Source organism: Giraffa tippelskirchi, chromosome X (assembly GCF_054371585.1).
Source record: "Giraffa tippelskirchi isolate mGirTip1 chromosome X, T2T-mGirTip1v1.2.pri, whole genome shotgun sequence".
Taxonomy (NCBI): domain Eukaryota; kingdom Metazoa; phylum Chordata; class Mammalia; order Artiodactyla; family Giraffidae; genus Giraffa; species Giraffa tippelskirchi.
The window spans coordinates 98,895,448-98,914,075 of record NC_137289.1 but is presented as its reverse complement, the minus strand read 5'-3'; the positions used below and the strand labels follow the sequence as shown (position 1 = coordinate 98,914,075).

At 43.2% G+C, this 18,628-nt stretch overlaps 1 protein-coding gene across 1 annotated transcript; it reads left to right on the top strand.

Annotated features, from left to right (window-relative positions):
* The first annotated feature begins 201 nt into the window (after nucleotides 1–201).
* Nucleotides 202–15,609, top strand: LOC145537183 (uncharacterized). The gene is made up of 8 exons (XM_081568000.1): nucleotides 202–4,960; nucleotides 6,408–6,487; nucleotides 7,716–7,824; nucleotides 9,660–9,878; nucleotides 10,799–10,878; nucleotides 11,354–11,492; nucleotides 11,866–12,024; nucleotides 15,497–15,609. Exons 3-7 carry the CDS (start codon nucleotides 7,767–7,769, stop codon nucleotides 11,976–11,978), a joined length of 609 nt encoding a protein of 202 aa, XP_081424126.1. The 5' UTR covers nucleotides 202–4,960; nucleotides 6,408–6,487; nucleotides 7,716–7,766; the 3' UTR covers nucleotides 11,979–12,024; nucleotides 15,497–15,609.
* The last annotated feature ends 3,019 nt before the right edge of the window (nucleotides 15,610–18,628 follow it).

The following is an 18,628-nucleotide window of genomic DNA, read 5'->3' as shown; positions in this document are numbered from 1 at the left end:
TCCAAGATGGCAGCAATCTGTGGGGTTTTCACCCTAACCTTGCCCTTCCGCCCTTTGCGGATCATCCTGGAATGGTCCCCAGGCATCTATATCTGCTGTTCCCCAATCCCACCAGCAAGGGGCGCGCGAGATGAAACAGTTCTGTCCTGGGATATACCACTGAGGGGAAGCGGTAAGACCCCCCCCACTCTGGAAGGTACCATTGGGAGAGGGCGTTCCACAGCAGGGAGGGCCCCCTTACACCGCGTCAGGCATGGACCACAGTTCCCAGGCGCGGCGCTCAGGGCGCCTCTGGGTCTATCCCGATTCGCTCCTCTTCGTCTTCCCGCTGCTTTCGAATCCGAGTGGACACTGGTATTCAGCGGAAACTTTCTTCGTCTCTTTTCCAACTCCACCCCTTCGTTGGTGGGACGACTACGGAGCGAGAGACCTGCTGTCGGTTTGGGTATGGCGTCAGAGAAGCTTTCTGGGTAGTGACTGGTCACCGCGTGATTGCGGGCACTGTGGGCACAGAACTGGAACTGAGGGCGAGAGGCGCGTGTATACGCGTGCGCCTGCGTTAGCGTGCGCAACGATGCAGAGCATGCAATTTTCCTCCGAGTTTTATTGCTTTTCCCAAAGGGGTCGAATAGCTGCTCTGGTTAGTGGCGAGGTTTGGCGCGGTCACTGGCCGTGCATGGTGACTGCGTTTCAGTCTTGTTTAGCTCTCGCTCAGTCTGGATCCTGTGGCAGCGCACGGTCTTCACACAAATGCACGCAATTCATGTCCAGGGAGAGGTCTCTGAGTTTGGTGTCTCTCCCTGGAGAGTATACTGTATCTGGCACCTTGGGATTGTGTGTTGCTACGTGTGACAACACAGGTGGTGTTTGGCTACATTTGATCTCCTTGAGCCTTTGGGCGGAATTGTGAGTGATGGGACATTTGATGTGAGTGGATTTTGTGAGCCATAATACAAAGCCTCTAGGATGTGTGCCTGTATACCGGGATGTGCATCTTTGGAGGTTTCTTGCCTCTCAGTCCCTGTGTGTGAGATCTCTGTGTTAGGGGTCTGCACCCCAGAATGTGAGATCACTGAGCTTTTTGATTCTGGGTTCCAAGTTGTGATGCCTCTGTGCTGCTTTAAGGATGGGTTAGTCTAAAGGTGTAAAGGATCAGCTGCCTGGGGCTCTATGCAGAGGTTGCAAATTTTTCCTTTGTCTGGGAACTTTGTCTTAAGATTATATGATATTCTTGAGTTATTAAAACTTCTGCCTTTCCGTTTAGGAGGGTTTGTATTAGGTCGGTAAGTGTCCGCGTGGTTTGGGAGTCAGTCTCCATGATGTGAAGCATCTGTGCAGTTCTCATTTGTTTCTGTCTGGAAGACTTTGGACTGTTTGCAGGGTCTCTGTCACAGCGTGTATGGTTATGGTCTCTGTTGTGTTTGAGCGTCTGAGACTCGAGTTGTGTGCTCTCTGTGCAGAGATTCAGTGAGCTCTTTTTGGTGTCTCTGGCTGTCTATGAGCTGTTGGAAGTCTTCGTGTTAGAAATAAAACCTCTTACGTTCTTGGCTGTGAGGTCTCTGTCCAGGAAGTGAGGATTTGGTAGCTGGCAGATATGATTCTGAAGCCGGGAACCTGACATGCTGACTGTGTGTTGTTGAGTGTATCACTTGTCTCGTGAAATCTCAGTATGTATCATAATTAATACAGTGGGGCCAGTGCCCATCTTGGAGGGTACCTGTGCATGTTAGCAATGTGTTTAAAGGGCCTGCCTCCAGACTGTCCTTCAGCAAATGTTTTCTGAGCACCTGCCATAGACCTGAGCACTATTGGAGGAGTTTGGGACAGGGCAAAACTAACCAAGTCTCTCATTGCATAGACTTGGTGGTCAGTAAGTAAATCAAGGGTGGCAGGCACTATGAAGAAAGATATTGCTAGATCAGGGGAAAAGGTGTATGTGGGTATGATATTATGATTTTCTTCAAGATAATGAGGGAAAGTCTCCCTGAACGATGCCAAGTAAGCAGAGATCTGGAGGAAGTGAGGGAGCAGGTCGTGGGGTTACCTAAGGGAAGAGCATTCCAGGCAGAAGGAACAACAAATGCAACAGTCCTCGCATGGAAATCTACTTGGCGTGCTCCTGAATGTCAAGGAGTCCTGTGATGCACTGGGTTTGGCACGTAGCTCTCATTGAAAGGGGCCTGGTGCTGCTATTTCTGTTTGTCCCCCAGTTTGTGGTCATCTGCATTTCACAGATGAAGGACTCAAGGCTCCAACATGTGCCCTGCACCTTCTCTCCTACCTATACCTGAAATTAGGAGTGAAACCTTCTGGTCCGTCAGGAGAGACAGAGAACTTGAGTGTACCAGCTGCAGGGATGATAGCATCCACGTTGAATGTCAGCCGAGCAGCGTACCTCAGTTTTAATGTGGGAATCATGCCTCATATCGTTGCCTGCCCTTGATGGAGGGCAGGACTTAAGAAGGAGAAAGGGAACTGGGGCAAAGGAGAGAGGCAGGAAGGGGAAGCTGGAGGACAATGAGAAAAAAAAATGAATGGTCTCATCACATTGCTTGGATTTGGCCCAAATCACCTTGATTAAATGATTGGAGTGATATATAGATATATAGATATATAGATATATATTTTTTACTTTGTCCCTGTCCCTACCCTTTCTTTCCCTCCCCTTCTCTTTTGTGCCTGGGATACCACCTGGGGCTGGAGATTTCTTTTCTGTGAATTTTTCAACTACAAGCTTGCTTTTAAAATAGGTTATCTGTTCCTTTTTCACTGAAATTTGATAGTTTGTCCCGCTTCACCTAAATTGCCAGATGTAGTTATTCTATGACTATAAACTTATTCATAGAATCCTTTTAATTTCTGTGGAATCTGTAACCTATTTCTTTCCTGATATTGGTAAGTTTTGTCTATAGTTATCTTGCTTTTGTTTTATTCTTCTGGGTGGAAATTTATGAATTCGTAGTGACCTTTTGAAAGAGCCAGCTTTGGGTTTTGTCGATTATCTGTATATTTTTTCTAATATCTGTTCCGATCTCTATTTCCCTTATTTTGCTGAGTCTCGCTACCAAAGGGGTTTAATAAAGTCCCTGAAAGTTTCCCAAGTATAGTGTAATCTCACAGATTCTAGGGCACTGTTGTAGCCGCACTGAGTGAGATCCACTGAATGTAGATCATGGCATCTGCACTTTTTACAAGAATTCCTCAGTTCTGATTGACATGGACAACGTGTCTAGGCACTACTGGAGCAGAGGCATGGTCTTATTTTCCCTACTGCCAGGCTGTCTTCACTGAGAGCATGTGACAGGGTTGTCTGTTTTCTCTGATGCACAAACCCAAGGGGTATGACACAAACTCAAGGGCGTTGACAATTAAATGGAGGGAGGCTTTGGACTAGAGCAGATGCGGTGGACTTTGGAAAAAGTAGATGCATTAGAGATTTTCGAAGTAAAAGTGACAGAACTCAGCAAGAATATGGACTTGAAGTGAAGGAGAGGGAATTGTAAACATGGTTAAGACCAAGTTTCTGTGTCCTGTCATAAGGGTACAAAGGTGTCATGGGAAATCCTGGAAGTTGGCCAGGTCTGGAAAGAATTCCAAATAAGATTTTTATGTTTATGAGCTCATGGTCTAGATGGATACAATAACCAGTATTTACATACTTAAAGTTCCTTTTCCTTTTAAAAAAAAGTGAGAGGTATTGAGATATAATTTATATACAATAGAAGTCAATGCTTTAAAGCATTACCGTTTATCGAGTTTTCACATATGCATACCATTGCGTAAATGCTACCACAGCAAAAATGTAGAAAACGCCCCATTCGTTTGAAAACGCTCCTTTGGGCTATTTGCATTGAGACTCCTTCCTCCATTCCTATACCCTGGCCACCGCAGATATATTTCTGTGCCTATAGTTGTGCCTTTTCCAGGAATCCATTGACATGGAATCATATAACACATAGCCTTCTGTGTCTGACATCTCTCAGTGGCACAGCTGAGATGCATCCTTGCTGTTACATGCATTAGGAGTTCCTTTTGAAATGACTGTGTAGTATTCTCCTGCACGAGTATACACTTTTGTTTCTCTTTCATCTCTATGCCAGTTGTTGAATAGTTGGGCTGTTTCTGGTTTTGGCTATTAGGAGTACATGAGTAGGATATTTTAGTAATGGTCCTTGTGTGAATATGTTTTCCTTTGTCTTTGGTAAAATTAAAACTCCTAGTAAGTACGAAAATTCCTGAGAATAAGAAGAATGTGCTACTGGAGAAGAGTGAAGAAATAGCTACAGAAGGAATGAAAAGGCTAAGCCAAAGTGGAAACAACCCCCGGCTGTGGTTGTGTCTGGTGGTGAAAGTCAAGTCCGATGCTAAAAGAACAATATTGTACAGGAACCAGAGGTATATTCTGAGAAATCAGTTACCAGTTCAGAGATATAAAGGTGCAGTGCTGCAAGCAACAGATGGAAACAGAGGTATGTATTTCTGTGTCTATTCCATGGAAGTGAGTAAAGCCATCGCAAGCGTGATGGAAAACCCAGAAGCAGAGAAGGAAATGGTTCATCAAAGCATGTATAAAAATAGGTATTAAAAACCGTAATGTCTGTTTCTGTCACGAATGTCTTTCTGAGACACATTCTCCACTAAGGGTAACCTGGGACTACCTATCACCAGTTTGTGGATGCATAAGAAAGACTGCCCTGGAAGGAAAAATATATAGTCTTCAAGCCCCTTTCTCATCCTCCAGAGACCCTGCCGTTCCAGGACTCCACCTCAGTGGCGAGAAAACCTCAACGTGCACGGCACACGCCGAACTCCGGGAGCATGCGCAGTGTGTGCACGTGCACCCGTTGCTGCGCATGCGCCTTGGTGCACATACATCCTGAGCGTTCTGTGAGGAGCGTTGGGCCTGAGGCGGTTGGGTTTACTCAGTCCCGGTTCCTTCTCACTGCTTGCGAGTCACCAGGTAGGTCCACAGATCTGTCCTGTCTGGAGCTGAAGTGCGCGAGTGTGTGAGGGGGAGCCAGCGAGTTTCGGGCGGGTCGGGCAGTGCGATCTGGGGCCTTTGAGGAGGAAAGCCCTCGAGGTGGTCATCTTTCTCCTCAGAGGTGTCGCGACGCCATAGTTCTTGCCCTGGTGGCTGGAGAGGAAGGGCGGTGGGCAGAAGAGGGCAGGGGTCGGGTGATGGTGGGGGGGAGACTTGGGAGTGCTATTTGAAATATCTGGTTCACTGGGGCCCTGGAACTGACGACAGAGCACAGAATCTGGGGCCGGCAGTGGGACCTGGGCAGGGGGCGGGGTGGGCGATTAAGGAAAGGCCTAGAAACCGGACCGCGGGGGGGTTGTGACTGTATTGTTATAGCCACGCGTTTTGGGGAACAAACTCACTCAGAAGGACAATGCAGGTAATGGAGGGCAGTTTATTACACCGGCGGGCCCAAGGCAGAGTCTCCTCTTAGCCAAGGACCCCGACCAGCATTTGTGAAAATCTTTTATACCCCATGTGTACGTGTCCGAACTCACCACCCCAAATTCCTGGAGACTTACATAAACAAAGGAAGGGTAAATACAATCACAGTAATCTCATCATTTAGGTGTTATGTGTTCAAACAGTTAAACAGTTGGCCAATAATCAATAAGCCGGAGGTTACACTCCGATAGGTACAGAAACATTTACGGCCTGTCCAGAGACAGGGGTGATTAGTGTATGTTTTCTCTTAGGCGATGAGTAACCTGGATAGGATCTTCAAGGTTCCCCTGTCCGGAGGGGGTCTTATCCTTCTATTGTCGTTTTCACAGGCACTAGGCACAGAGTTCAGAGTCCATTAGAGAGGTGGCCGAGCATGATCAGCACCAACAGGCCTAAGATGGAGTCCAGGCCCCAGGAATTCCTTCTTCATTATCCCGGGTTTTGTGATAAGGTGTCAAGGGAGACGTGGACCAGTTGCTCTGCATGCACTCACCTCAGCCCCAGACCCTGAGAAAATCAGGCTGTAAAGACGGAGCCTTTCTTCTTGTTCCAGCTGAATTCCAAGGGAGTTGGGGGAGATATGCCTGGTGAAAAGGAGTGTGACAAAAGGAATAGTCCTGGATTTTTAATTCCTAGCAGCGTTTCACTAAATATCTTCATGATGGAGAATTCTGTTGTGAAATCAAACTTCCTCACAAAAATTCAGCCTTCCTGTGTACCTTAAGGTGATTTCTCTGCCAGCTTAGCAAAGACAAATATGGCTTTTCTAGCAACTGTATTTGGTGTACTTGGAATGCATGTACACTCGTACTTAACCAGAGTTTTCTTTTGAAAGTATTTTCACATTTTTAAAAAAATAATAAGTCAACGTATGGTCATAAAAGTGATCAAATATAGCTGTACTCTTAAATACATTTTCTAAATCACAATATTCTACTTTCAGGGAGAAATATGAGTTTGCAAGTGGCATCAACATTGGGACCTATAGATCAAGAGTCCTCCCAGCCGGGTGAACCTGTGGTTGTGAGTACCTTACCATTTGATGTTTTCTATTAGCACAAGTTTATTTTGGAGAAAATATTGTTAAGTAGTGAGGTCGTTGCTGAGCCGCAGAAAGACGGCCGGGATTCTTGGCCTCTGGAGGAGAAGAATTCAATCCGGGGCCAGAGACGAGGCTGGATCGCCCAGAGCTTTGGTGTGATAAAGTTTTATTAAAGTGTAAACGAGATAGAGAAAGCTTCTGACATAGGCATCGGAAGGGGGTAGAAAGAGTACCCCCCTGCTAGTCTTCAGCTGGATGATATATAGTCACTAGCAGTTTGTTAATGAAAGAAAGGAATGTCTTAAACTCAGAAGGGCACCAGGCCCCTCATCCATAAGATGTATTTTGGAATAATCTGGGCACCAGACATCCCGGGTCATAAAACGATTGACTTGAATTTTGCAGAAAGGCAGATCATGCAAATAGTTTCATCTACATAGATTAGGGGAACAGTGTCTGAGTATAACATACTGGTTTGTCAAGTAGGTTCTGAGCCATTAGGCGGAAGACAGCGCTTGGGGTAAATGCAGAGTACAGTAACATAGCTTAAGACAAACATTTCCATAAGAAAAATGCATTGGTTAACTCAAAGTTTGAGAATAGTTAACTTCAGGTGAAACCAGGTGTCATGGCCACACAGTATTTTAAGAGAAACCTCTTTTAAATTTGTATAGAGAAGGGAAAAAATATCCCTAGTTTGTTTCATCCTGCCGCTTAAGAGAGAGAGAAAATGTCTGACACTTGCAGCCTATTTCCTCCGTTTGGAGACTCCTGGCCTTCCTGCCGGTTGCCCTCTCAGTAGTACAGATGCAGCGATAAAGGTCTTTCATGCTGATAAAGGGTGACAGTTTGTCTTAGGAAGGAACATTGATCCAGATATATTACAGTCTGGTGTTGCCTGGATGAGTATACCGTTAAATTCCCTGGAAATGTGCCCAGTGACTCCCTCCTCCTGCTTATTAACAACAGATTGCATACTTCCATCCCAACATAGATTTAAATAGCTTCCAAAGTCTTCCTGGGTAACTCTTAGGGGAGCTAACTTTTCTCTGTGGGAAGAGTAACTTTATTAAAAGTAAGTACATAGAATTGTGTTGGGAAAATGTTGTTAGGTTAACTTATGATCAGATATATCTGTGTCTTATGTATATTTATGCTATTAGATGTATTAACAACAAAAGGTTTTTATTTGCATGCCCACTCTACTAGGACCAGTAGCCCAGTGTTGAGCAACCTCAACAAGGGGAACCACCAGCTGAAATGCAGGATATCACACCGGCAAAGGAGGAAATAAATGAAGAGGATCCAGTGGATCGTGGTGAAGAGAAGCTTGAGACATAATTTATATACAAGAGAAGTCAATGCTTTAAAGCATTCCTGTTTGTCGAGTTTTGACATATGCATACCATTGCGTAAATGCTACCACAACAAAAAGGTAGAAAACGTCCCGTTGGTTTGAAAATGCTCCCTCGGGTGAGAATGCAAACTAGTACAGCCACTATGGAGAACAGTGTGGAGATTCCTTAAAAAACTGGGAATAGAACTGCCATACGACACAGCAATCCCTCTGCTGGGCATACACACCAAGGAAACCAGAATTGAAAGAGACACGTGTAGCCCAGTGTTCATCACAGCACTGTTTACAATAGGCAGGACATGGAAGCAACCTAGATGTCCATCAGCAGACGAATGAATAAGGAAGCATTGGTACATATACCCAATGGAATATTACTCAGCCATTAGAAAGAATACATTTGAATCATTTCTATTGAGATGGATGAAACCGGAGCCCATTATTCAGAGTGAAGTAAGCCAGAAAGAAAAACACCAATAGAGTATACTAATGCATATATATGGAATTTGAAAGACGGTAACCATAACCCTATTGCGAGACAGAATAAGAGACACAGATGCATAGAACAGTCTTATGGACTCTGAGGGAGAAGGTGAGGGTGGGACGTTCTGAGAGAATAGCACTGAAACATGTATATTATCATATGTGAAACAGAACACCATTCCAGGTTCGATGCATGAGACAAATGCTCAGGGCTGGGGCAATGGGATGACCCAGAGGGATGGGATGGGGAGTGGGTGGGAGGGGGGTTCAGGATGGGGAACACATGTAAACCCATAGCTGATTCATGTCAATGTATGGCAAAAGCCACTACAATATTGTAAAGTAATTAGCCCCCAACTAAAATAAATAAATTTATTAAAAAAAAAAAAAAGCAAATGCTCCCTCCGGCTATTTGCATTCAGATTCCTTCCTCCATTCCTATACCCTGGCAACCACAGATATATTTCTGTGCCTATAGTTGTGCGTTTTCCAGAAACCCATTGACATGAAATCATATAACACATAGCTTTCTGTGTCTGACATCTCTCAGTGGCACAGCTGAGATGCCTCCTTGCTGTTACATGCATTAGTAGTTCCTTTTGAAATGACTGTGTAGTATTCTTATGCATGAGTATACTCTTTTTTCTTTCATCTACATACCAGTTGTTGAATAGTTTGGTTGTTTCTAGTTTTGGCTATTAGGAGTACATGAGTAGGATGTTTTAGTAATGGTCCTTGTGTGAATATGTTTTCCTTTCTCTTGGGTAAAATTGGCTAAAATTAAAACTCCTAGGAAGTACCGAAATTCTTGAGAATAAGAAGAATATGCTACCGGAGAAGAGTGAAGAAATAGCTACAAAAGGAATGAAAAGGCTAAGCTAAAGTGGAAACAGCCCCCAGCTGTGGATGTGTCTGGTGGTGAAAGTCAAGTCCGATGCTAAAAGAACAATATTGTACAGGAACCAGAGGTATATTCTGAGAAATCAGTTACCAGTTCAGAGATATAAATGTGCAATGCTCCAAGCAACAGATGGAAACGGAGGTACATATTTCTGTGTCTATTCTATGGAAGTGAGTAAAGCCATTGCAAGCATGATGGAAAACCCAGAAGCAGAGAAGGAAATGGTTCATCAAAGCATGTATAAAAATAGGTATTCAAACCAGTAATGTCTATTCCTGTCATAAATGTCTTCCTGAGACACATTCTCCACTAAGGGTAACCTGGGACTACCTATCACCACAGTTTGTGGATGCGTAAGAAAGACTGCACTGGAAGGAAAAAAAGATAGTCTTCAACCCCCTTTCTCATCCTCCAGAGACCCTGCGGTTCCAGGACTCTACCTCAGTAGCGAGAAAAGCTCAACGTGCTCGGCACACGCCGAACTCAGGGAGCATGCGCAGTGTGTGCAGGTACACCCGCTACTGCGCATGCGCCTTGGTGCGCATAAGTAGCGCGCATTCTGTGAGGAGCATTGGGCCTGAGGCGGTTGTGTTTACTCAGTCCCGGTTCCTTCTCACTGCTTGCGAGTCACCAGGTAGGTCCACAGATCTGTCCTGTCTGGAGTTGATGTGTGCGAGCGTGTGAGGGGGAGCCAGCGAGTTTCGGGCGGGTCGGGCAGCGCGTTTTCGGGCCTTTGAGGAGGAAGGCCCTCGAGGTCGTCATCTTGCTCTTCAGAGGTGTCGTGACGCCATAGTTCTTGCCCTGGTGGCTGGAGAGGAAGCTCGGTGGGCAGAAGAGGGAGGGGTCGGGTGATGGTGGGCGGGGGGGAGACTTGGGAGTGCTATTTGAAATATCTGGTTCACTGGGGCCCTGGAACTGACGACAGAGCACAGAATCTGGGGCCGGCAGTGGGACCTGGGCAGGGGGCGGGGTGGGCGATTAAGGAAAGGCCTAGAAACCGGACCGCGGGGGTGGGGGTGGGTGGGTTGTGACTGTCTCCCGGGTTTTGTGATAAGGTGTCAAGGGAGACGTGGACCGGTTGCTCTGCATGCAGACTCACTTCAGCCCCAGACACTGAGAAAATCGCCATAGTCAGGCTGTAAAGACTGAGCCTTCTTGTTCCAACTGAATTCCAAGGGAGCTGGGGAGATACGTCTGGTGAATAGGGGTGTGACAAAAGGAATAGTCCTGAATTTTTAACTCTTAGCAGTATTTCACTAAATATCTTCATAATGGAGAATTCTGTTGTGAAATCAAACTTCCTCACAAAAATTGAGCCTTCCTGTGTACCTTAAGGTAATTTCTCTGCCAGCTTAGCAAAGACAAAAATGGCTTTTCTAGTAACTGTATTTAGTGTGATTGGAATGCATGTACACTCATACTTAACCATCGTTTTCTTTTGAAAGTATTTTCACATTTTTTAAAAAAGTAATAAGTCAACATATGGCCATAAAAGTGATCAAATATAGCTCTAGTCATAAATACATTTTCTAAATCACAACATTCTACTTTCAGGGAGAAATATGAGTGGGCAAGTGGCATCAACACTGGGACCTATAGATCAAGAGTCCTCCCAGCTGGATGCACCTGTGGTTGTGAGTACCTTACCATTTGGTGTTTTCTATTAGCAGAAGTTTATTTTTGAGAAAATGATGTTAAGTAGTACAGATGCAGTGATAAAGGTCTTTCATGCTGATAAAGGGTGACAGTGTGTCTTAGGAAGGAACATTGATCCAGATATATTACAGTCTGGCGTTGCCTGGATGAGTATACTGTTAAATTCCCTGGAAATGTGCCCAGTGACTCCCTCCTCCTGCTTATTAACAACAGATTGCATACTTCCATCCCAACATAGAGTTAAATAGCTTCCAAAGTCTTTCTGAGTAACTCTTATGGGAGTTAACTTTTCTCTGTGGGAAGAGAAACTTTATTAAAAGTAAGTACATAGAATTGTGTTGGGAAAATGTTGTTAGGTTTACTTATGATCAGATACATCTGTGTCTTGTGTATAGTTATGCTATTAGATGTATTAACAACAAAAAGTTTTTATTTGCATGCCCACTCTACTAGGACCAGCAGCCCAGTGTTGAGCAACCTCAACAAGGGGAACCACCAGCTGAAATTCATGATATCACACCTGCAAAGGAGGAAGTACATGAAGAGCATCCAGTGGATCGTGGTGAAGAGAAGCTGCCGCGTGCCTGTCAAGGTAAAGTGTATCAGTGCATCCTGCCTTAAGACATACCCAGTGAGTGGAGGAAAGGAAACATTAGAAAAGGACTTCAGACAGTTCCTGAAAAACTGAGGAGAGTATAGTTTGCAGGTTCGTGTGGTTGGTGAAATTTTCCCTTGTTTTCAAGACAGAGAAGTCGGGGGAGCATCTAAGTTGTCTGAGGACAACCCTGGAAAAGGAAAATGGTAATGACTTTCGGGAAATTCTGCTTTCCTTTTTCTCCAGCAACACATTCCTGGAATAATGCTCCTGAGTTTCTTACTCATCACATTTTTACCATACTAACCTAAGGCTTTTAATTCATAACACTGAGGGAATGAATATCATCATTCCCTTGTTTATATTGTAGGTTTTACAGCTAAATTGATGCGTTTTTTTAATGATCCTTACCTGGAAATTGATCTCCCGGAATTGGCTGTGGCAAAGACTGGGGGTCAAGGTGGAGATGGTCCTGATGTCTAGGAGGAGATTGCGTCAAATATAGAGCCTGTTGAAATGCCAGAAGCAGGTATGTCATCCATTCAGAAAGTAATTTATGTGGTTTCTGTTTTTCAGAATATTATATCTTTAATAATATAGAGGGAACATTACTATTATTTTAATAATAGAATTCACATATTCTTTGAAAGATAGTTCACATCCCAGATGCCTGAGTGCCTGACTTACAGACTTTCCAATAAAGAGACAGGATCAAAGCCATATCGAACTGAAAATAGGAAACCGTTTTCCTTTTTTTTTTTATTTTTAAATAAATTTATTTATTTTAGTTGGAGGCTAATTACTTTACAATATTGTAGTGGTTTTTGCCATACATTGACATGAATCAGCCATGGGTTTACATGTGTTCCCCATCCTGAACCCCCCCACACCTCCCTCCCCCTCCCATCCCTCCGGGTCATCCCACTGCCCCAGCCCTGAGCATTTGTCTCATGCATCGAACCTGGAATGATGTTCTGTTTCACTTATGATAATATACATGTTTCAATGCTATTCTCTCAGAACGTCCCACCCTCACCTTCTCCCTCAGAGTCCATAAGACTGTTCTATGCATCTGTGTCTCTTATTCTGTCTCGCATATAGGGTTATGGTTACCGTCTTTCAAATTCCATATATATGCATTAGTATACTGTATTGGTGTTTTTCCGTCTGGCTTACTTCACTCTGTATAATGGGCTCCAGTTTCATCCTTCTCAATAGAACTGATTCAAAAGGAAACCGTTTTCTTTCCTTGAGTATAAGTACTTTAAGCAACAGCTAATAATTTTCAGGTTCTTTTCTAATTTCTGCTTGTAACAAATACGGAATGCATTTGTAATAAATATCAGTTTACATGAAATATGCTCAGTAGGTTCTAGTACCAGCTTTAACATAATGTGTGTGATTCAGGTAAATCCCTTAACTTCTAAACTGAACTTTATTCATTTAAGTTGTGAATTCAGAACAGATACACTAAAATGCCAATTTTTCCATGCTGATTTTTGCACTCTCTGATTCCCTTCGATGGAATGCATACAAGAATACTCTGTTTTTCTTGATTGATTTATCATAAAATATCATCTAGAGTCAAATTATAACAGGGGAATTGAGATTTCATTTTCTGATGGGGGACCCATGTACACCCGTGGCTGATTCATATCAATGTATTGCAAAAAACACCACACTATTGTAAAGTAATTAGCCTCCAATTAAAATTAAAAAATTAATTTTTTTAAAAAAGAAAATGAGCCAACATTCCGCTTGATGTTTGTTAAATTCTCTCAAATTCTGAATTCTCTAGCTCTTAGGAAAATTAGTTGCATTTTAAATCCTTTCCCCATTGAAGCATGATGTGACTGAATAATAAAATGGCAAAAGGTAGTCTAGTTTCCTGTTTCTGTGGCTGATCAAGTTGAGAGAGTGCATTTAGTCAGTGATATCCCAGGCAGGTGTGAGTGAGATACATATGCTAAGCACACTACCTGCCCCCATGTTTGGTCTGTTTTGGGGGGCGTTTTTTTGCTTATTTTAAGTGGAGGATCATTACTTTACACTACTCTGATGGTTTTTGCCATACACCCAACTCTCACTCTTAAGGAACTAGTAAAAATCTGAGCCTCACGATATAATCATCTCTCACTATATCAAATATGTTATTTTTCCTCTTTGATACGTGAGTTTAAAAAGTTTTGAAGGTTAAAGTCTGTAACTCTAGTTCTTCCCACGTAATCAGCGTAGTATCTTTCACATAGGTGTTCTCCAGATTGCTGACAATTAATTGCATGGTTCTAATTTTACAGGAAGAACTTCATGGTTAGGGAAGATTTTACTGTGTATTAGCCTTCTAAATATTTTCACTTTACCTTTTTGTTCCATTCCATTAGAACATGTAGATGAAAAGACAACTTTCAGACTACTTTCAAGTAACTACAGAACATGATTAAAATGTTCTCTTAGAAACATCTTAGCCCTAAATATGTGTGGTATTTAAAAAGAAAAATACATTAATTATAAAGTACATAAATATAAAATCCTACCCCCAACAAACAGGTAAGAAAAAGAGCGACAGAATAAACCTAACGGAAAAAGCAAAAGATACTTAATAAAAGACAGGTATGAATCGTCAGGAAGAGGAAAATAAACTCAACTAATAGATAAACACAATGTGGTAATTTACATAATTTTGTAACACACATATATATACACACACATTTTTTAATATTCTTTTCTGTTGTGATTTATCACAGGAGGTTGGACATAGTTCCCTGTGCTGTATAGTAGGACCTTGTTGTTTATCCATTCTGAATGTGATAGTTTGTATCTGCCAACCCCAAATTGCCAGTCCATTCCTCTCAGTTTACATGATTGTGAAGAAAATGGACAAAGCCCAAGTATACCTAATAAGAAATATGAACAAGACACTAACAGTAGATTACAGAATTAAAACAGAGTATAATCTGGAACTCACATATTTTTAGAATATTGATGGGATGTGTCTAATAGGGTAGAAAAAGAAATATTATTTAACATAGCCCAGAGTAACTAAATAAGTAAACATCACAAGATACCGTGGATGAACTTTTGAAATTGGTCAGAGTTGTCTCTCAAAAGCCATTGTCATTCAGAAACAAACCAAAAAATCTCCTTTTCCAGATTTTCTTCTCTCTTCCTACTTGCTTTTCTCTCTCACTCATACTCCCTCTAGCTCTCCCGTTTCTTTTCTTCTCTCCTTTTTCTCTTTCTTCTTTTGGTGTGGCTGTGAGAAAGTCCTATTTCTGCTTCACATGTTGATGTCGCCAGTGATAGTAATGACTGAAAATTAGTGTCCCCATATAATTTATTATACCAACTGGAATGCTTTCCAAGGTGACAAGAAACATTTAGAATTACAAGAGGGCCACAAGTAAAAAGGGGGATAAATGTTTAACTGACTTAAAACAACCACATCAGGGATGAATTAGAACAAATGAAAATTTCTACACTCTTCCACAGTAGAGAAGAAACAAATGTACTACTGGCCTTTTTCTTTACTTCACTTAAGCAGTAACAGAGATAACAACTGTTGAGCTGTCCTATATTCGGAATATTATTTCAAACCAACACAGTTCAATGATACTTTTGGGGGATTTTTTGGTTTTAGTTTTTGTGTATTTTGTTTGTCTTAGGGTGTTTTTTGTTGTTAGATATTTTACTGAATGTGTACACAGTTTTGCCCTCTACTGAAAACGACCTTCTGATAGGTTCAATTGATTTCATTTGTTCTGAACTCAGTGTCCTTATTTTCTTGTATAACTAGGAAGGGTAGTGTGTTTTTAAAAATACTGGTAATAGGCTTGAAAAGTCGATAAAATCTCTAGAGAGGATTAACTGAAGGTAAGCCAGAGGGTCGCCCGTAGTGTTCTTGTTTTAGTCCACTTTATAAAACTACAACTGCGATGAACTTTGTACACCTCTCCTATCAACGAAATTTCTGCTAAGTAACTTTTTTAATGTATATATTATAGGTGAAGGGCGACGATTTGCTTGAAAGAAGATAGACTGAAGCCGTCTGTGCTGTTCTTATGTTGTATATTTGACTGTTAAAGTTCTGTCAATAAAGTTTCATTTTCTCCTTGCACATTTTTTGTTACATTTATCCCCGAGGATTTAATGGTATTGAAAATTCATGGTTTGTGATTTTTATGGCCTAGTTGAGGATGTATGTAGAGATAGAATGTTTGTATATAGATTTTCTGTTCCACAGTTCCTCTCAATATGCATATTAATTCCACAAATTTAGATCTAGATTATTTTTGCTTTTCAAAATATACTATAATATTTGAATATCAACAGTTTCTACTGGCTTAAACCTTAAACCTTTCCTCATTTTGCAGGATTGAACAAACCAGCCAGAATACTCTTGACTAAAGCAGGTGATAATCGGCATTTTTCCCGATAGGAAATGAGTAATCTTCTGCATTTCGACCTGTTTACGTTGCTTTTTTGTAGATATACTTTATCAGAGTAAGTTCCATTCTATTCCTAGCTTGCTGTCTTGAATATAGATTCAGTTCAGTTCCGTTCAGTCGCTCAGTCGTGTCCGACTCTCTGCGACCCCATGAATTGCAGCACGCCAGGCCTCTCTGTCCATCACCAACTCCTGGAGTCCACCCAAACCCATGTCCATCGAGTCGGTTATGCCATCCAACCATCTCAGCCTCTGTCGTCCCCTTCTCCTTCCGCCCCCAATCCTACCCAGCATTAGGGTCTTTTCCAATGAGTCAGCCCTTCGCATGAGGTGGCCCAAGTATTGGAGTTTCAGCTTCAACATCAGACCTTCCAGTGAACACCCAGGATTGATCTCTTTTAGGATGGATTGGTTGGATCTCCTTGCAGTCCAAGGGACTCTCAAGAGTCTTCTCCAACACCACAGTCCAAAAGCATCAATTCTTCGGTGCTCAGCTTTCTTCACCGTCCAACTCTCACATCCATACATGACCACTGGAAAAACCATAGCCTTGACTAGACGGACTTTTGTTGGCAAAGTAATGTCTCTGCTTTTAAATATGCTATCTAGGTTGGCCATAACCTTCCTTCCAAGGAGTAAGCGTCTTTTAAGTTCATGGCTGCAATCACCATCAGCAGTGATTTTGGAGCCCAAAAAAAATAAAGTCTGACACTGTTTCCAGTGTTTCCCCATCTATTCGCCATGAAGTGATGGGACCGGATGCCATGATCTTAGTTTTCTGAATGTTGAGTTTTAAGCCACCTTTTTCACTCTCCTCTTTCTCTTTCATCAGGAGGCTCTTTAGTTCTTCACTTTCTGCCATAAGGGTGGTGTCACCTGCATATCTGAGGATATGGCGTGTGACTAAATAAGGGCCAGTTTGTCCAAAGCACTGTGTGCCTCTTCCTGTTTTTCACCCAGAATTCCTTCATGACGCAGTGTCATTCAGGGATCGCAGAGGTTACAACTTACCCCTGTAGAACTGGCTGTGAGCAACGCTGTTTCTGTTAGGGATCCTAATTCATCTGAAGCCAGAGATGGAATTTCTGAGCTGGAGTGCATCTGTGTCCTCAGGTGTGACCTATTAGAGCTGTTTTGGGTTGGCATCCAGGATGAGCACTCTAAACTGTTTGCAGATCTCTGTCCCAGGGCATGAAATCTCAGAACTGTTTGGGGGGGGGGTCTGTGTCCAGAGGGTTGGGCCTCTCAGCTGTTCATATATCTGCACACGAGAACAGTCTGAAGAGAGAGGCTGGATGGACCCCACTCTCACGGGCCTTAGAAGCAGGCCTGTGATGTCACATTTGCTACGATTTCTACCATGCCTCCCTACAGAGAGAAAAGCTTGGGGCCCCATCCTCAGAGAGGGTAATAATGCACAGTTCACAGAAGCCCAGGTAATAATCCTGATAAGAAAAATACTTGCTGATATGACTGCCACCCTTGATAGGGGCCCTGTGACAAAAACTGTGTACACACACTCTCTCAGTCCATCTGCCCAACCCACAACAAGGAGGGCACCGTTAGCAGATGGGCGCCCAAGGCCCAGTGCAGAGGGAAGGTCTCAGCTCATGAGGAGGGGAGGAACTGGATGGAAGCTTGGGCTCGTTGGAGGAGGCGGGAAAGACTCAGCACAACCCTGGCCAGGGAGTGGGGGAGGGGGGCGTTGGCACAGGGCCACAGGGACCCTATGGCTGACTCACTGTCAGGGTATGTCTCTGTGTCTCCCCATCACACACCCAGCTTCTTATCTGATGGATGGAATGGACTCGTCACATTCCCTGGGGACGTGATCATGGAAGGTACAGAGTTGAGCCTCCAAGCAGCTGGGGGGAAATCTCACATTCACCAGTTTGCATGAGGCTCCACCACAAATGCAGAGATCCCTGCCTCTCTTTCCCCCGTTAGAGCAGTCATTGGCAGGGAGATCAGCAAGAGGGCAGTCTGGGCAGGATAGGTTGTGAGGGACCCTGTGTGCAGCATGAGCCTCCCCAGGAATGGAGAATGTCCTTTTCCTGATGGGCAGAGGCCCCTGATGTGTGTGAAGGGAGCGTGATTAAGGCCCAGGCCATGGGCAACTGAGTCATTCTCTAGAGAAAGAGAGGATTTTACTCCCCAGGAGTAAAATGGAGACATCAGGATTTCACTCCCCAGTTTTTCCACTAGGATCTAGGATACTTTTCTCCCAGATAGGTATCTCCTCTAGGCTGTTGCTCAAATGTCACAATCTTAGAACTTCCCTGACCACTCTTTCTAGATATCATCCCCTCTCTCTATTTCACTATCCCAATTTAATGTTAATCATGGCAGTTACAAACACCTGATAAATTACTTGTATTTGGGGACCACATGATCCCAAGAGAAGGTAAGCTCCATGAGGAAAAGGTCGATTTTCTCTTTCCAAACACACAAATTTGTGCTTGACACATACTTTGGAGAGAATGCATGAACAACGGAATGAATAAACAAAGTTAAACCTGTTGAGAGAAGCATAGCTAGACAGGCTGAGGATTCTGCTAGAGAACATATTCAGGGATGATAAGATGATGACAAAGCTGTGATCTTTATCGCACCTACGAGGTGGTGTCCTTGGGTCTCCTCGAAATTGACCCCTTTCCTAACAGAATGGAAGGTCCTGTTGTCTTTTTCA

Coding starts and splice junctions, on each gene's coding strand:
- LOC145537183 (XM_081568000.1), top strand. CDS start 7,767: ATGCAGGATATCACACCGGCAAAGGAGGAAATAAATGAAGAGGATCCA. Junction 10,879..11,353: donor AGCTGGATGCACCTGTGGTT/GTGAGTACCTTA, acceptor CCACTCTACTAG/GACCAGCAGCCCAGTGTTGA. Junction 11,493..11,865: donor GCTGCCGCGTGCCTGTCAAG/GTAAAGTGTATC, acceptor TTTATATTGTAG/GTTTTACAGCTAAATTGATG.